At 43.1% G+C, this 19,837-nt stretch overlaps 1 protein-coding gene across 1 annotated transcript; it reads right to left on the bottom strand.

The window, feature by feature from the left end:
- Positions 1–1,666: 1,666 nt before the first annotated feature.
- Positions 1,667–19,536, bottom strand: RWDD2B (RWD domain containing 2B). Its single transcript, XM_073668336.1, has 5 exons — positions 19,414–19,536; positions 17,557–17,766; positions 17,355–17,422; positions 5,964–6,326; positions 1,667–4,562 (listed from the first exon to the last, which is right to left on the bottom strand). The coding sequence occupies exons 2-5, from the start codon at positions 17,761–17,763 to the stop codon at positions 4,316–4,318; spliced, it is 885 nt and encodes a 294-aa protein (XP_073524437.1). The 5' UTR covers positions 17,764–17,766; positions 19,414–19,536; the 3' UTR covers positions 1,667–4,315.
- Positions 19,537–19,837: the final 301 nt, after the last annotated feature.

Below are 19,837 nucleotides of genomic sequence, written 5' to 3'. Positions count from 1 at the left end.
ACTTTTGGTCTGTACTGTATATATTTTTTTACTGGTTTTAAATAAAATTTAAAGAAGGGTTGAAAAAAGGAAAAAAAAGATTTGTTTGTGTCGCCATATTTCGAGAACCAATTTTTTGTATTTTTCTGCCAATGGAGCTGTGAGTAGAGATGAGCAAACACAAACTTAAAAGTTCGGGGTTCGTACCGGACAGTTAGTGTCCAGTGCTAAACTCCAAACACAAACTTCTCCCAGAAGTCTGTTGCAATGTTCGGAGTTCCGGGGGAAGTCCGTTGGGGAGAGGGAATATTTTCCAGCTCAATAGTTTGGGTCCTCATTATTTTCAATGGGGTTCGGGTTCTAGTTCAAGTTTTGGTACAGTTCTGGTACCTGAACCAAACTTTGGAATAAAGTTCAGGTTGTGTACCAGAACCCAAACTTCCACGGGTCCGCTCATCCCTAGCTATGAGTTGTAAAATTTAGGGGCGCATAGAATGTTTTGATTGCTTTTTATTGCATTTTTTCAGGTTAAAAGGGAACCTGTCACCAGCTTTGGCCGATATGAGATACAGCCACCACCAGAGCTGAAAGACAAGAAAAGGAGCTTTTGTTATACTCACCTGTGGGGCGGTCCGGTCCGAGGGGTGTTGTTGTTCTTGGTGTGACGCCTCCCTTCTTACGATGCCGTCCTCCTTCTTCCTACATGTGGATGACGCGTCCTACATCATCCACACAGTCTCCCTGGCATCGCACTCCTGCACAGGTGTACTTCTATGCCCTGACGAGGGCTCTTTGACCTTTCCCAGCGCATGCGCACTGCAGTACTTTGCTCTGCCCTCGTCAGGGCTAAGAAGGACCCCTGCGCCGGCGCCTGATGCCGGGGAGACTGTGTGGATGACATAGGGAAAACTACCTGATGACAGGTTCGCTTTAAGGGGCTGTGACCAAAAAGCATCAATTTAGCATTTCGGTTTGTTTTCTTTACCATGCGAGTTAAATAATTTTATATATTTTTTTAGATGAGGATTTTACGGATGCTGCGATACCAAATATACTTTTTTTTTTTATTTAATTTTCATATTGGCAAAAGGAAAAGTGATCAAAATTTCTAATGTTTTTATAACTATTTTTTTTGGGTTCCAGAGAACCTGATCCTAAACACTTATAATATACTAAAATATAATGGTACTGTAGTTTATAGTGAAATTGATGATTTCCTATAAAGCCCAGACCAATTAGATCCACTTAAAGGGAACCAATCACAAGGTTTTGAGAAAGTGAAAAAGGACACAGTCCGGCACCAGGAATGATTAAAAAATTTCCAATTTTTACTCAAGCTTCATTAAAAAATACATGGGAGTAAAATGGGAATTCTAAGACATAGTGAAACCTCACGCGTTTCGGATAGTGATATCCTTACTCACATATATGCCACCAAGTTTTTTTCCCAATGTAAATTAAAGTCACCACCTTTAACAGCTCTATTAGAGCGCAGTCAGACGGCCGTATAAATCGCACCGAGATCGGAACGCAATGTTGGACTGGCCGGCGGCTCTCGCGGCCCGAGTGGTCACGCTCAGTAGAGCCGTCGGCCAGTCCGAGCATTATGTTCCGATTTATGCGGCCGTCAACAATAACAAAAGACGTTTTGTGCTGGGTTCAAGAGACAAACCAAAGAAGTTTTGAATAATATATTTTTGTTTTATTTTGCCATTGATTCAGACCAATATGAAAAGTTTAAAAACACAAATCAAAGCAGCCTGAAAAACATTCTCCCCCAATTTGAGGAATAATCAGAAATCTACAACTGAATACATACAATAATACCCCCTCTACACCCTCAAACTGGAACCTTGCGCCATTACATTAACCTTCAAATGACCAGGCCTGAAAGGACCTTAAGGATTTTTCAATTTTTTGCCTCCCTACATTTCACCCGTATCTACTTCTTTTATACAGGGCCCATTTTATTATTTTTTAAGTTCTGTTTGAGAGGGGGATGTTTCTATAAATGACCATGTAATTTATATAATTTTTCTTTGTGAAGCAAAAAAAAATCCCCCAATTTTTGTTAGTTAATTTTTACTATTAATTTTTCACATTAAATAACCCTGTTGAACTATTTCTTCTGTACATTTTTTCCACTGTAACTGACATCCCCAGTTACAGGGAAAAGCAGCCTTCTGACTATGTCTTATATTATAGGACCAGGCAGTCATGACAGACAGACACCCCTGCGATCATGAGATTGCAAGGTTTTACAGAAGCATCAGCAGTGCCAAAGCTTCTGGACAATACATAGCGCTCATTAAGTGCTATGTAACCGACAAAAGAGAAGACAGAAGTGGTAATAAACCATTTCTGTCTTCTCCCCAGGATCATTGGCTATCACTGACAGCTGCAGACCTGAGCTTACTCCTGACAGTTTGCAAGAGCAAGACTTTTAATATGACGTCATAAATTCAACATGGAGCTTGGTTCCTTTACAGCACTTGGTCGTTACCAGGTTAAAGTTGTTGTCCCACAAATCAAGTAAAGTTAAAAATTCCCAGCAACTTATTATTCAGTATTTTAATTTACATTCCATTAAAAGACTTGCAGTTTTCTTTTGAAAAACTTTAATTTTTTTGTCTTTTTTCTTTCTCCGCCTTAGAACCACTGCTCATCAGTGATCTTGTGGGATGGCTGCCGGGTACTGTCCATACATTTCTTTGTTTTATGCCTACAACAGCCAAACTCTTTCACTTTATGTCACCACCAGTCAGTCCTCTAGCAGCTTTAAATATAGTGTCTAAGTTCCCTAATCAGTTTCCTTCCCCCTCTGGCAGCAGTAAATATAATCCCTAAGAAGTTAAATGATTTAGCACCACTGCTCATCAGTGATCTTGTGGGATGGCTGCCGGGTACTGTCCATCCATTTCTTTGTTTTATGCCTACAACAGCCAAACCCACTCTTCCACTTTATGTCACCATCAGCCAGTCTCCTAGCAGCTTTAAATAAAGTATCTAAATTCCCTAATCAGTCTTCTTTCCCATCTGGTAGCTGTAAATATAATCCCAAAGAAGTTCCCTCATCAGTCTCCTTCCCCCTCTGGCAGCTGTAAATATATTCACTTGAATTTACCTTTCCGCTCTGGAAATCTGCCATTATATTGTGCTGCCATTTAGTGATGCTGCCTTTGATTGTAAATGGTCTTTTTGCCCCATCTACATGTCCCTGCATTGTTTTGAAGTAGATTACTTTTTTGTTTTGTTTGTATCTAGTACACCATCATATTCCGCAGCACTTTATACACATTTTCTTCACTGTCCCCATTGGGGCTCACAATCTTAATTCCCCATCAGCAATGTGGGAGGAAAGTAAAGTACCCAGAACAAACACGAATATAAACTCCTTGCAGATGTTGTCCTTGGTGGGGTTTGAACCCAGGTCCCCAGCGCTGCAAAGCAACAGTGCTAACCACTGAGCCACCGTGCTGTACCTGTATAAACAAACAGTCTTTATACTTGCACCATCTCAATTATTGGTAATTCAAGTGTAAAAGACACAGATTATCCTGGATTATTGTAAATATAATCCCCGCTTAGTCCCTTAATCAGCCTCCTTCCCCCTCCGCAGCTGTAAATATTGTCCCTAGCAAGATTTCCAATCAGTCTTCTTCAGCCCCTTGCAGATGTAACTTAGATCTTTTGTCATGCCCCTCCCCCTTCTGACAGTTTTATATATAATCATCATTATTTCCCCCAATCAGTCTCCTTTCTCGTCGAGCAGCTACTGTATAAATATAGTCCCCAGTCACTGTCCTTCCTTTTCTTGTATTTATAAATATTGTCAGCCTCCTTCTCCCTCTGGCAGCTGTAAAAAATGTCCCTAGTAAAATCTCAAGTCAGTCTGCTTCACCCCCTAGTACTGCCTTCTTTCCCTTCTGATAGCTGTACATATAATACCTATTATTTCTCTCAATCAATCAATCTTCTTTCAACTTCGGCAGCTACTACATAAATACAGTCCTTAGTCAATGCCCTTTCTTTTCTTGAAGCCATAAATATAATCCTTAGCATATTCCAATATCAGTCTCCTTTCCCCTCTGGCAGTGGTAAAGATAGAAAACATAGTAAAGAGGTTCCCTGGTTGGTCTCCTTCCCCTTCTGGCAGCTGTAAATAAAGTTTGTAGTAAATTTCCCAGTTGGTCTCCTCCCCAATTTGACAATGATAAATATTGAATAAGAAACAAATAAAAGTAAAAAGATGATTATAAAAAGGATATTTCCCAGGTCATATAAAAAGTGTAAAACAATTTCTTTGTGCCAGAGGATTTCCAATGATCGCCCTCTTCTATCGCCCTTCAATACCAAAGTACATAGGGAAGACTTCAGCACACCCTTTTTCCTGAAGGAACTGGTAGAGCTGGCCCAGGTCCATGTGGTTGCCTCGATTTCCATGTACATCAAATGCCTTCTCTTCCAGAGACGGAAATTTTCTCAGTTTCTGGATTTCCATCTGAGTCCCTGAGGCCGAGGAGGACAATGGGACGTCTTCCCTGTGTCTTATTAAAATGCGTTTCCAGGTCAGTTTCCTTATTCTAAAAAACAACCGAGATATTAAGAATTAAATTGTGTTCAGAGCTAATGTCCGGCTCCACCTAACCCGGGAGAAGTGGCCACAGACCCAGGCTGCTCTATTTAATACCAAAAAGCTTACAAAAATTCCTACAAAACCTGTGTCCCTCACTAATTAGCCTCTCCGCCACATGCCATAAAACACATGTGTTAATATACCGTATATACTCGCTGAAAAAGCCCCCCCTCGGCTTATACTCGACTATATACTTACATTCCGGCTGTGGAGGGATGTTGCGGCGGCGGAGGAGCGGTGCACAGGCAATAGCCGGCTGCTGCAGGTACCACGTGTGCCCACTGCTAAAGTGAATGAATATTCACTTCTCCACGTCCATGGGAGTGGAGAGGAGTGAATATTCATTCTCCTTAATAGCACACACTGTCAGTCACAGCCGCCGGCTTCTTGCTGCGGCTCAGCGATCCTCTGTGCCCGATAATAGAGTATGAATATTCACTCTTCTCCACTCTCATGGGTGTGGAGAAGAGTGAATATTCATTCTCTTTTTATTAGCGGGCACACGAGATAGCTGAGCCGCAGCAAGAAGCTGGCGGCCGCTGCTGAGAGTGCGCGCTATTAAGGAGAATGAATATGCACTCCTCTCCACGTCCATAGTCCCGGCGTGGAAAAGAGTGAACATCACCGCAGCTCACCTCAGCGTCTGAAGGCGCATGGCAGTGACGTCATGCGCTGCTCAGATGCCGAGATCAGCTGCTGGCAGACAGAACGCAGCACTGGAGCAGAGGTGAGGGAGGAAGGAGAGTATAAAGTGTTTATTCTGTGTTTGCAGTGATGGGAGGCCATGTATACCAGGATAGGGGTGCCATGCATACCAGGATTGGGGGATGAGGAGGCCATGCATACCAGGATTGGGGGATGAGGAGGCCATGCATACCAGGATTGGGGATGAGGGGGGCCATGCATACCAGGATTGGGGATGAATGGGCAATGCTTACCAGGATAGGGGATGAATGGGCAATGCTTACCAGGATTAGGGGATGAGGGGTGCCATGCATACCAGGATTGGTGATGAATGGGCAATGCTTACTAGGATGGGGAAATTTACCAGTAGGTGCTGCATTTCCCACCCTAGGCTTATCCTCGAATCAATACGTTTTCCCATTTTTTTTTTGTGGTAAAATTAGGTGGGTCGGCTTATATGGTATACACCCACATGTAAGTGCAGCATTTTTGGAAGTTGAACCCCTTAGATGCTGCGGTCAATAGTGATTGCAGCATCTAAACAGTTAACCCATTACCAACACTCTTGGTCGTGATGTGAAAGGGATAAAATATATGAAATATTTAAAAAAAAAAAAAAAATCAACAATGGAAGAGATTTGCGTTCCAACCCCTGTATACGTACCTGGACCAAAACTCTTCGCAGGGCTCCTGTGCCCCCTCCACACACACAATTCCAGGTTTCCCGGGCATGCTGAAGCCAGAGAGTCCCAGCTCCTTCGACCATTCTAATATATATTTCCTTTTATGCTTATTGTATATGTGGTGACTGTAAATCCACAATCTGGTAAAGATGGCGTCCTCGGATGCCGCCACTACTCCTTGCTGGTTATCTGCAGGGGGTGCTGAGTTTAGGTAGGTCTTAGCATTGTCTTGCACCCACTCAGTAGCACTTAAGATGCAGACATCTCCAGTGCAGCTGCTTCTCAGATGTGCATTTAGGTCAGAATTTAGCTGCGCCTGTTGCGACCGGACTAGAGATGGCGACCTAAGAGACAAGGAATGGTTAGAAGTTACCTGGAGCTCCGAGTCCACGTAGAAGACCCCACTATGGGGTACATATAACTAGTCATCTAACTTAAAGAGAATCTATCAGCAGGTTTTGCTGTTTATTCTGAGAGTAGCATAAAATAGGGGCAGAGAGCCTGATTCCAGGGATGTGTCACTTATTAGGCTGTGTGCTGTAGTTTCAATACAATAAGTGTTTTATGAGCAGGAGATCATCACTGGAGGACTAGATCTCACACGCCAGGCAGTCCAGTTAAAGTGTGTAACCCCGCCCCCCACCACTGATTGGCAGTTTGCTGACAGTATACATAGGAAGCTGCCAATCAGTGTTGTAGGCGGGGTTATACAGCTCAGCATTTGAGCTCTGCAGCAGAGAAAACAGGGATTCTATCAAACCTACACCAAGCAGTCCAGTAAGTGACACATTGCTGGAATCAGGCTCTCTGCCTCTACATCATGCTGCTCTCAGATTACATAGTAAAAACATGCTGAAAGATTCCCTTTAAATGAGAAGGAAGAGAAGAAAAAAAATCAATTCTGACTTTTTCTTACATTTTAAATTTTACGCTAATTATGTAAAAAATAAACTGAAAAAAAAAAAAAATGTTTTCGTATCACCACATTCTGAGAACCGTGACAGAATTATAGAAAATATCCACTTTATATTGTTTTTTTATGTTTTACTAACCTTTGGAGCGACTTTTTGATTACTTTCTATTACAATAAAGGATAAATAGCGAATGAAATAGGTTTATAGCGAGGGGTGTGATACCAACTACTTATTTGTTTTTAGGGGCGTGGGTTTCTTTTCCCAAAGTTAACCATTTTATTTGGTTAGGCTCTGTGCAGATCAGGGCGGTGGAGTCGGAGGAATTGGAGTCGGTATAAAATGGACCGACTCCAACTCCTAAAATATATATAATAAATTGGGTACAGTAGCTCAATGCAGTTTGTGGGGAATATTTTTTCCTAAGAATTTGGGAAAGTTATGAAATGTCCTATAAATGTCTGTCCTATTCCTGATCTAAGGCTCTAGACTTTTAGCTGAGATGAATCTGTGCTCCAGTAAATTTATCACCATCACATGAGCCGTGTATGAGGGAGTCGGAGTCGTGGAGTCGGAGTTGGTGTCATGGAAATTGAGGAGTCGGAGGTTTGGTTTACCGACTCCACAGCCCTGGTGCAGATGACGTCTTTTTCAGGCAGATCCCACCCGGAATCCATTTTAAAAGGCACAGCAAGTTTTATTACAGTTTATATAATACATGATAATAATTGGACCCCAGATGAAGTAGGATCAAAACGCGCGTCGGTTTCTGAGATGGAGGCTGATGTGGTGATACAGTCTATTATTACTCTTTTTGGTTGGTATATCTGATTATAATGTATCTGCATTTTGATTTTTTGTGCATTACATTGCACCAAATCTTTACATATTTAACTTGTAGAAAAACAAATCAAGTAATCTTACACAATACAAGTCAATGACTGGTACAGGAGGAGCGAGGACCCTGCCCGCGGGGGCTCACAGTCTACAGGGGATGGGGGAGGATACATTAGGTGAGGGTCAGGGGCTGGATGGAAAATTTTTAGCCTGGGAGGCAAGCAGACAGCAGCGGCCCATTCTTATTGTGTCTACAGTATGAAATTCACCATTCAGGGGGCTACATAGAAGCAGTGAAAGGCCCAAACCTGCTACACAGATATGGTATCAAAACCAAGCTCGGGGTAGATGCACATCTTTGTCAGGTGGATTCCACCGGAAAAAGAGCTGCAAAAATGCCACAAAAAAAAAAAATTAACATAATGCACAGCAATGTTTAATCAACATTGCTGTGCATGTCTTCAGTGTTTTTTTACCTCTTTTAACTGCTTCAGGGTATTGAGACTGTGAAGAGTCTAAAAGAAGTGACATGTTCATTCTTTGCTGAAGGTACTAACCACTATTGTATAAAATGAAGAGAAAAGACTCCGGTGGCCGGGGGCCACTACAGAAAAGTACTGCAAAGCCACCAGTGAAACTGCCTCAAGAAAAAGAAAGCCGGCATTTTCCTGAAGCATCTTTGCCTAGAAAACTTGGCTAACCAGTTGTTGTGTGCACATACCCATGAGGTGGTTTTCAGAAACACTGCCAATGATTCCCCTGTGTTCCCAGCGAGCAATCTAGCGATCACATATACAGTGGGTACGGAAAGTATTCAGACCCCTTTACATTTTTCACTCTGTTTCATTGCAGCCATTTGGTAAATTCTAAAAAGTTCATTTTTTTTCTCATTAAAGTACACTCTATACCCCATCTTGACTGAAAAAAAACAGAAATGTAGAAATTTTTGCAAATTTATTAAAAAAGAAAAACTGAAATATCACATGGTCGTAAGTATTCAGCCCCTTTGCTCAGACACTCATATTTAAGTCACATGCTGTCCATTTCCTCGTGATCCTCCTTGAGATGGTTCTACTCCTTCATTGGAGTCCAGCTGTGTTTAATTAAACTGATAGGACTTGATTTGGAAAGGCGCACACCTGTCTATATAAGACCTCACAGCTCACAGTGCATGTCAGACCAAATGATGAGAATCATGAGCTCAAAGGAACTGCCCAAGGAGCTCAGAGACAGAATTGTGGCAAGGCACAGATCTGGCCAAGGTTACAAAAGAATTTCTGCATTACTCAAGGTTCCTAAGAGCACAATGGCCTCCATAGTCCTTAAATGGAAGAAGTTTGGGACCACCAGAAGTCTTCCTATACCTGGCCGTCCAGCCAAACTGAGCAATCGTAGGAGAAGAGCCTTGGTGAGAGAGGTAAAGAAGAACCCCAAGATCACTGTGGCTGAGCTCCAGAGATGCAGTAGGGAGATGGGAGAAAGTTCCACAAAGTCAACTATCACTGCAGCCCTCCATCAGTCGAGCCTTTATGGCAGAGTGGCCCGACGGAAGCCCCTCCTCAGTGCAAGACATATGAAAGCCTTCATAGAGTTTGCTCAAAAACACATGAAGGACTCCCTGACTATGAGAAATAAGATTCTCTGGTCTGATGAGACGAAGACAGAACTTTTTGGTGATAATTGTAAGCGGTATGTGTGGAAAAAACCATGCACTGCTCATCACCTGCCCAATACAATCCCAACAGTGAAACATGGTGGTGTCAGCATCATGCTATGGGGGTGTTTTTCAGTTGCAGGGACAAGATGACTGGTTGCAATTGAAGGAAACATGAATGCGGTCAAGTATAGAGATATCCTGGATGAAAACCTCTTCCAGAGTGCTCTGGACCTCAGATATGGCCGAAGGTTCACCTTCCAACAAGACAATGACCCTAAGTACACAACTAAAAGAACAACTCTGTGACCATTCTTGACTGGCCCAACCAGAGCCCTGACCTAAACCCAATTGAGCATCTCTGGAGAGACCTGAAAATGTCTGTCCACCAACGTTCACCATCCAACCTGACGGAACTGGAGAGGATCTGCAAGGAAGAATGGCAGAGGACCCCCAAATCCAGGGGTGAAAAACTTGTGGCATCATTCCCAAGAAGACTCATGGCTGTACTAGCTCAAAAGGGGGCTTCTACTCAATACTGAGCAAAGGGTCTGAATACTTATGACCATGCGATATTTCAGCTTTTCTTTTTTAATAAATTTGCAAAAATTTCTACATTTCTGTTTTCTTTCAGACAAGATGGGGTGCAGAGTGTACTTTAATGAGAAAAAAAATGAACTTTTTAGAATTTACCAAATGGCTGCAATGAAACAAAGAGTGAAAAATGTAAAGGGGTCTGAATACTTTCCGTACAGACTGTATGTGATTTTCATAATTGTGGTCAAATGCTAACTAGATTTTCATCCGCTTCTCTCAATTTTCTACTGATAGAAGCAGCTGAGACTCCAGTCGGCACGTGACTGCGACTATGCAGATTGTACACTTGTGTTCACTACGCTAGAAATAGAAGGGAATCGTGACAGTGTGTGCACAGCGCGCTACCGAGACTCAGCCGTCTGCAGTGACAGAGGGACTACAGAAGCTCGTCTACAGAACCCGGAAAACTGCTGTCCTGTAAAAAAAAAGCGTATACCTGGGATAAAGGTTTTCACACATAATTATGGGGGACTACATAATATCTGTACCTCTAAATACCTTTTTTGTGCTTTTTTTTTTCAATGCAAAAAGGTCATAGTATAGGATATCCTGTATATAACATCTGATATCGGTTCATAGTACAGCACATAAATTATATAGGATAATATATGACCGATATATGATATACTGACTACAGACACCCAATATCATATACAGGATGATATGACTGTTGTACACTATACTATGGGTACAGACATCATATAGTATCCTGTATATAACATCTGATATCTGTGCACATAGTATAATATATACCTTCATATATTATCATGTATATACTGTCTAATATCTGTAGTCACAGTATATCATATAATGGTCATGTATTCTCCTATATACTCTAAACTCTACTATGTGCACAGACAGATGTTATATACAGGATGATATGACTGTTGTACACTATACTATGAGTAAAGACATCATATAGTATCCTGTATATAACATCTGATATCTGTGCACATCTTATACCACATTCAGTATACAGGTAATATATCACTGGTGTATTATATATTGTGACTACAGACATCAGATAATATACGGGCCCTTATAATCCTGTATATAACATTTGCAGGGGCGCACAGATCACGCTCGCAGAGGGTGTGACTGTGACCGGGCCCATGGAGTCAGGGGGCCACCGGCGCCTGCAGCTAACGTGCGTCCGCAGATGCCCATTCTGATCAAATGTGTTGAAGCAGAAATGCACCGGCTCCCCGGACTGCAATAGCCATAGTGGCCGCCGGCCTGTCATAGACTGGCAGCAGAAGTCGGCGTGCCAGAAATGGATGGCGCATGATGTCACTGCTATGTTATTACATAGATCTGACCAACATACTGGTGGGGTCCTCGGTCCAAATTTTGCACCAGAGCCCGTAGGACTCTAGTTATGCCTCTGACCATCTGACGACACAGCCAGTATACAGATCAGTATATACTATACTGTGGCTACAGACATCAGATGACATATAACAATATTGGGTGTTACACTGAGCATATATATACAATACAATACGCACTGATTGATCCTCGGCCTACAGGACCTCACATGCTATAATATATGGCCCTGTATATACTATATGGTGTCCTGCAGGCTGATGATCAGTCAGTGCAGGGTGATGTATACGCCGCCTGCAGTCTCTATCTGACCCTCACTGAGTTATTGCTGCAGACTGGACTTCCATACAGATCTGGTGACGTTGGAGCTGAAGACCCCACTGACCTGATCTGTGTGAGGGTTCAGGCTGCTGCAATAAATCAGCCAGAGCCACAGACAGAGGGACTGCAGATTGTGCCATGAATATTCTCCTGTCACCTCCTAATTCTTCACCTCCTGCCTCGGCTCCATGCTGACCTCCATCTTGTTCCCCGGCTCCACGCAGTCTCCCGCCAGAAGAAATTGAAGCCATCCGGCGCTGGGGAGGTGAGTTCAGCAGACACTGCACACAGTGTGGACGTGTCTGCAATGCTGGGATGCGGCTGCCGTCCGGGACTTGTACACATTCTGTATGTACAGTGCTGGCACCTAGCTTCTACAGCGTCAGGTGGTCTGAAACTGCTACTGGGGGACCGACCCGAGGGGCATCTGCCCTCCTGCCCCCTGATGAGGGTAGAGCTAGTAGTGCAGCGGTATGGTAGAGCGATGGTTACGGCAGGTTGTAGGCTTATCGGAAGAGGTAGGTCTTCAGGTTCCTTTCGAAGGTTTCCACGGTAGGTGAGAGTCTGATGTGTTGGGGTAGAGGGTTCCAGAGTAGGGGGGATGCACGGGAGAAATCTTGTATGCGATTGTGGGAAGAGGAGATAAGAGGGGAGTAGAGAAGGAGATCTTCTGAGGATCGGAGGTTGCGTGCAGGTATGTACCGGGAGACTAGGTCACAGATGTATGGAGGAGACAGGTTGTGGATGGCTTTGTATGTCTTGGTTAGGGCTTTGAACTGGAGTCTCTGGGCAATGGGGGTCCAGTGAAGAGATTGACAGAGAGGAGAGGCTGGGGAATAGCGGGGGGACAGGTGGATTAGTCTTGCAGCAGAGTTTAGGATAGATTGGAGGGGTGCGAGAGTGTTAGAGGGGAGACCGCAGAGCAGGAAGTTGCAGTAGTCGAGGCGGGAGATGATGAGGGTGTGCACTGGTGTTTTTGCAGATTCGTGGTTGAGGAATGTGCGGATCTGGAAAATATTTTTCAGTTGGAGTCGGCAGGAAGTGGAAAGGGCTTGGATATGTGGTTTAGGCTGTGTGCCCACTATGCATTTATCAAGCGTTTTCGTCGCGGAATTTCCTCAGCGAAAACGCTTAAAAACGCTTGGTAACACGTGCCCCATGGTCCCCAATGATAATCCGAATGTGCTGTGCACATGCTGCGGAAATTTCCGCTGCGGATTATCATTGCGGAAAAATATGCAGCACGTCCATTAATTTTGCGGTCACGCAGCGTAACTGCCGCCACTGAATCGCATAATATCCGCATCACTACATGTGCACATGCGGATATTAAGCGATTCAATGTGCGGATGGTACCCAGGTCTGGAAAAGAGGAGACTCTCCTCCAGACCCGGGTACCATGGTACCTGTTAAAGAAGAATTTAAAATAAAAAATAAAGATTATACTTACCTTCTGATGGCCCCCGGTCTCCTCAACGATGCATCCGGTCTCTTGTACAGCTTGCGATGGTCTAAAAGGACCTTCCATGACGTAATTTAGTCACATGACTAAATGACGTCATGAAATGTCCTTTCACACCACCGTGAGCAGTACAAGAGACGGGACGCAGCAGAGAAGGTAAGTATAATCTTTATTTTTTACCATTCTTATTCTTTTTTTTTTTTAACTATTAACTTGGTCACACTATATACGCCGGTTGCATGGATTTATATGGTGTGACCAAGTTTTCAAGCACTTTCCTAAGTGATGCTAAAATCGCTTGGAAAAGAACTTGATAACCCGCATGCAAAAACGCTTGACAAATGCTTCTACCGGACGGGAAAAACACATGTAAAATCCGCATGCGTTTTTCCTGCCAGGGAGATGCGGAAAAAATATGCAGCATTTCTGCATCGTGGGCACTTAGCCTTAAAGGAGAGGTCAGTGTTACCCCGAGGCAGCGGGCTTGCGGGACTGGGGAGAGTGGGCAGCCATTGACTATGACAGATAGGTCAGATGGGGAGGCTGAGTGAGATGGCGGAAAGATGATGAATTCGGTTTTATCCAGGTTGAGTTTTAGAAATTTAGCAGTGAAGAAAGATGAGATAGTGGACAGACACACTGGAATTCTGGTTAGTAAGGAGGAGATATCGGGTCCAGAGAGGTAGATCTGTGTGTCATCAGAGGTGATACTGAAAGCCGTGAGACTCTATGAGCTGTCCCAGGCCGAAGGTGTAGATGGAGAAGAGTAGGGGTCCAAGAATTGAGCCTTGTGAGACACCGACAGATAGGGGGTGAGATGAGGAGGTGGTGTGTGAGTGGGAGACACTGAATGTCCTGTCTGTTAGGTATGAGGAGATCCAGGATAGGGCCAAACCTGTGATGCCGATAGATGAGAGATTCTGTAGTAAGAGGGAATGGTCCACTGTGTCAAAGGCAGATGACAGGTCCAGGAGTAGGAGGACAGAGTAGTGTCGCTTGAGTTTGGCAGTTAGTAGGTCGTTGGTGACTTTAGTCAGTGCAGTTTCAGGGGAGTGATGCGGTCGGAAGCCAGATTGGAGGCGGTCAAAGAGAAGCAGGAGGAGAGGTGGGAGGACAGTTCAAGACATGTTGTTCTAGTAGTTTTGAGACATAGGGTAGAAGTGATAAGAGGTAATAGCTAGTCAGAGAGGATGGGTCAAGGGATGGCTTTTTGAGGATGGGTGTGATCGAGGCATATTTGAAGCATAAGGGGAAAACAACAGTTGTTAGTGACAGGTTGAAGAGATGGGTTAGGGTTGGGATGAAGAATGTGTTGAGGTTTGAGATGAGGTAGGTCAGGATCGGGCCGAGCGCACAGGTGGTGACATGTGATCTTGAGAGTAGAGAGGAAAGTTGATCTTCAGTAATGGTGTATGAGCTGGATTTGGAGGAGGAGGACTGAATAGTTATGAGGAGGGGTTGTGGGGGTTGTAGGCCAAAGCTTTCTCTGATGTGATCGATCTTCTGCTTGAAGAACAGGGCTGTGGAGTCGGAGTCCATTTTGGTGGAGTCGGAGTCGGTATAAAATGGACCGACTCCGACTCCTAAAATATATAATAAATTGGGCACAGCAAGTAGTTCAATGCAGTTTGTGGGGAATATTTTTTTCATAAGAATTTGGGAAAGTTATGAAATGTCCTATAAATGTCTGTCCTATTCCTGATCTAAGGCTCTAGACTTTTAGCTGAGATGAATCTGTGCTACAGTAAATCTATCACTTAAACATGAGCCGTGTATGAGGGAGTTGGAGTTGGAGTCGGTGTCATGGAAATTGAGGAGTTGGAGGATTGGCTTACCGACTCCACAGCCCTGTTGAAGAATGAGGCAAAGTCTTCAGCTGAGATGAGAGGAGAGGGAAGAGGTGCTGGGGGAACAGAGGAGAGAATTGAAGGTGTTGAATAGCTGTTTAGGGCTGTGAGACGGAGGATATGAGAGATGAGAAGTTGGTTTGCTTTGCTGCAGTGAGGGTGGATTTTAAAGTAGTGAGGGACTGTTTGAATGTGATGAAGTGCTTGTTGGAGTGGGATCTTTTCCATCTCCACTCAGCAACGCTGGAAGCCCGCCTCAGTTCTTTGGTCAGGCTGGTGTGCCAGGGTTGCCTGTTGATTGTGTGAGCTTTGTGAGGGGGGGCGACCGATTGAAGAGCTACAGCTGTTGTGGTTTTATATAAAGCGGCAGCAGCATCTGCATCGTGTAAGGAACTTATGTTTGCAAGAGGGAAAAGGGACTCAGAGAGTGAGTGTAGATTAAGGTGTTTAAGATTTCTGCAAGGGTGTGCAGGTTTGTGGAGTGGGACTGTGTGCCAGAAGAGGAGAGGGAAGAGAATGAGAGTAGGTTGTGGTCAGAAAGAGGGAGAGGTGAGGTAGAGAGGTTAGATAGGGAACAGAGGCGGATGAAGTCATGAAAGCCAGTTGGAAATTGGAGGGGGAGTAGATGCGCACAGAGTGCACCTCAAAAAAAAAAAAAAGAGTAATGGAGGGTGGCAGTGGAATTTGGGTGAAGGAGCAGTTATCTTACAGGAGAAAACCTACTCCTCCACCATGCTTGCCGCTGGGGCGGGGAGTGTGAGAAAGGTGGAATCCACCATAAGAAAGTGCTGCTGGAGAGGCTGAGTCGGAGGGGGTGAGCCAGGTTTCGGTGATGGCGAGGAAGGAAAGTTTGAAAATAATGACAAGATCATGGATGTATGAGAGTTTGTTGCAGATAGAGCGAGCATTCCAGAGAGCTCCTGTTAGTGGGACTGGAGAAGTGGGGGCTGGGCGGATGGGTATGAGGTTAGAAAGGTTGTGGAAACTTGTGATAGATCGTGGATGAGAGGTAGAAGTGACTGTTGGGATGTGGTGAGGGGGACCAGGATTTGGAGAGATATCACCGGCAGTGAGGAGGAGCAGAGAAAGTATTAGTAGGTGGGAGGAGGAGAGGGCATGATGTGGCTGTCTTTGTTTGGAGACAAAGGATTCAATGCTGAGAAACAGTTCTGAGGACGAGGCGAGATGGATGGGGAGGATGGAGGGAGAGATGAACAGTTTGTTACTAAACGTAGAAATTAGATGTAGTGATATATATTATATCCACAATGTTAATTACAATGCACTTCTGCAAGTTAGATATATAAAGATTTGGTGCAATGTAATGCACAAAAAAAATAAAAAAAATAAATATATATATATATATATATATATATATATATATATATATATATATATATATATATATATATATATATATATATATATATACATATACATATACACACACACCTTCTCATTTACAGATTTTTCTGTATTTTCTTGACTTTGAAAATTGTACATTCACCCTGAAGGCATCAAAACTATGAATTAACACATGTGGAATTATATACTTAACAAAAAAGTGTGAAACAACTGAAAATATGTCTTATATTCTAGGTTCTTCAAACAGGAGAACAACTTGCAAGTGGCCACTTTAAGTAGCTTTTCTCATGATTGCATACACCTGGCTATGAAGTTCAAAGCTCAATGAGGTTACAAAACCAAAAAAAGTGCTTTAGTAAGTCAGTAATAAGTAGGTAGGAGTATTTAAAACAAGAAAATGATAAGGGTGCCCATACTTATGCACCTGTCAAATTTTGATTGAATGCAGATTGCACATTTTCTGTTAGTACAATAAACCTCATTTCAAGGCAGAAACATTACTGTGTCCAACAGTTATTACATATATCAAACTGAAATAGCTGTTGCAAAAACACCAATTTTTATAAAACATTAAGCTTAAGATTAATAGGGGTGCCCAAACTTTTCCATATAACTGTAATATATATATATATATATATATATATATATATATACACATATACATATACACACATGTGCCTATACATACCTGTTATCATTACTCCTTGGTAATATTCTGCCATCTGGTGGCTAGCCTTGGTATTGTAATCTTATTTTCATGATTTTCTGTCTCTCATTGGCCCCCCCTTGCTTTCATTGTTTCTTGTTTTCACTATTAACTTTTAAAATTCTATTTTTATTATGTAGTTTTTTTATCTCAAAATATTTATTGTGTATATCTGCATTTTGTCTGATGTTTGATTAAATGGGAGCGATACTTCTATGATATATTTTGTGTGCTCTTACCCATATTGGAATTATTTTTTGGATTATAGGCTTTTTTCAGTCTATACAATATAACTGATGGTTCAGTTTCCATATGATAAAGAGAAATAGGACAGCGCAAACTTTACCTGACAACGATTTCTGGAGGCACGTTAGGGTAGTGCGGCGGGTATGAGCAATGTAACGACAGCACGTGCTACAAGACAGAGAAAACCAGGCCTCATTGAATAACATTGGTCTGAGTGCAATTCTCTCGCATTGCACTTGTCTGATTTATACACTTGTGTGAACGAGCCCTTGTAGTCAGCCTAGGGTCGGTGGCGGTCTTACCTGGGCTGTGTCCGCCTCGCCCAGCTTCATAGTCAGAGTGAACTGAATCTGGAATGTGGGGGTGACAGCGGCGCGCCTCTCCGTGTAATCCCGCAGCTCGGCCAGCGCTAACTCATCGGTGATGTTGAACTCTTCCTCATTGGGGAACATGCTGGATAGAAGGTCCAGTTCAGATATTTGAGCCTCGGCTTCCTCATAGCTCGTCATTCTCTGAAGGAACCAAGAATAATAGTCAGTCTCCTAAACCTGGACACGTACGGCCCGGACGAGAATATTCGGAGTAGATGTGGAAACTGTGAACAGTAAGGAATTTTACAAAACTACTAGCGGATCAGTCATCAGATTTAACAATAAAAACTACACTTTATCAAATACATCTCTTCCACTTGATGAGGCTGATGTACTTATTTTGAAATCCATATCAGAATGGTTGACATTAAGATTAACACTTTAGGAGTCTGGCTATAGAATATATAGAATACAGAGCTCATGATCCAACTGTATTCAGTCTCTGCCTTCCCAGCCTGACAGAAGCGGCTTGTACTGAGCAGTGTGAGATCTCGGCAGGGTGGAGAGACACTGAGGAGCTGTCAGTCAGGCTAATTGGGCAGAATATAATATAAAATATTATAAGCTTATAACCACCTCCCGCACCAGTGATGTCGGCACCGGGTCTCCTGTAGCTTGTGTGACATTGTTATGTTACGTGAGCGCTGCAGCCAATCAGTGGCCGCTGACCGCCTGCTGCCTTTACTATTTTGTTAGAGTGGCCACCGATTGGCTGCAGCGTTCAGGTGACATAATGTCACACGAGCTACAGGAGACCTGGTGCCGACATCGTTGTAACGGTGACAAAGTGGGAGGTGATTATAAGCTTTTATTTTACTTAGTAATTAAAAAAACAGAGTTTTAATCCCTTTAAACTTTCATAAGTGACTGTGCAGCCATTCCGGCATAATTGTTAAAAGTAAATACATCAGCCTCATCAGGTCAATAAGATCTATTTATTAACGTCTGCAGTTTGTATTGTGAAATCTGGTGACCGATATGAATAAAGGGAACTTGACCAGACCATGGGCAACATGAATCAGACACCAGCGATATTATTTCAGCCATATATGGGTTACTCCGATACTTTAAATATTCAAAGAACTCTGTGTTTTTACTGACTAGTCTCCGCACCACACAAATAGAAAGAGGCCTGTCAGTGGTGGTTCAGGCAGCATGTGTCAGCTGACCGGTTCCCTTCAAAGGTTATTGGCACCTTTGGGGGCAATTTATTGTTTTAATGCAAGTATTTGGGGGATAATAATAATTTATGCAATTGAGTTTCATTCAAAACGTTGCACCGTTTGGTTCTTTGTTTCCCGGCACATTGTTGGCTGCAGAATGAGTTAACTGAGAATCCGTCAGTGAGCTGGTGTAACTCTTCTGTCTTTCTTTTAAGCTTTTCGGACCACACAAACCAGCGTGGTCTTAAATCAGCTGAGAGGAGCTCACTGAGGGATCCTCAGGTGACTCACTTTGCAGGCAGCAATGTACAGCACAACACGCAGAGGCCACAGAAGACAAACGGTACAAAACTCTTAAAGAAACCCAATCGCAAAAATATTTTTTAGCCCAAAATACATCCATGTTTTAAAGAAAAGTTAAAAAAAAATTACCTCCTTACCCCATCCGAAGATGTTTAAACCTTTCCAGCAATATTAATATCTAGGGAAGCCTCTTTAAAAGTGAAATAAGATGCCTCTCATCTCAGCCAAGGCACAGAAATGATTATAGTGATAGTACTACAAGGCCCAGTAGGAGAGATAGCACAGGTACTGGGGCCACAAGGCAGCTTATGGGTTAACTTACCAACACAGCTGCACTTCCAGAGTGCTTAGAGCCATATGTCTGTAAAGGCTACTGCTCATTGGTCTGAAAGGGTCAGGTGATGCCATGAACACGTGATCAGCCTCTGGCGTGTACTGGGTTCGGCAATAGTTTCGTTTAGCGCTTATCAATGGATTGACATTGACAGTATTAATAAAGTTATTGTAAAAAAATTAAAAAAAATCACGCAAGGCGGACATATTTGGTACGGGCAAACTGCATATTAAATCTACAGGATTTTTCAATGTCACGCTATAAAGTTGACCTCATCCAAAATGGCGTTTTGGTGTTCACACATAGAAAACAGAACTATTTAGCAATGATGGTTTTAGCCATTGCGACCGTAGTTGACATTATTATATACACGTTACACTGAAACGTAATACACGTAATCAGGAGGAGCTTG

The sequence above is a fragment of the Phyllobates terribilis genome, unplaced genomic scaffold, assembly GCF_046119375.1.
Source record: "Phyllobates terribilis strain yellow unplaced genomic scaffold, ASM4611937v1 Scaffold_2__4_contigs__length_985480577, whole genome shotgun sequence".
Lineage (NCBI taxonomy): Eukaryota > Metazoa > Chordata > Amphibia > Anura > Dendrobatidae > Phyllobates > Phyllobates terribilis.
Note: the sequence above shows the minus strand (reverse complement) of the source record. Positions and strands in the feature narration are given on the sequence as shown.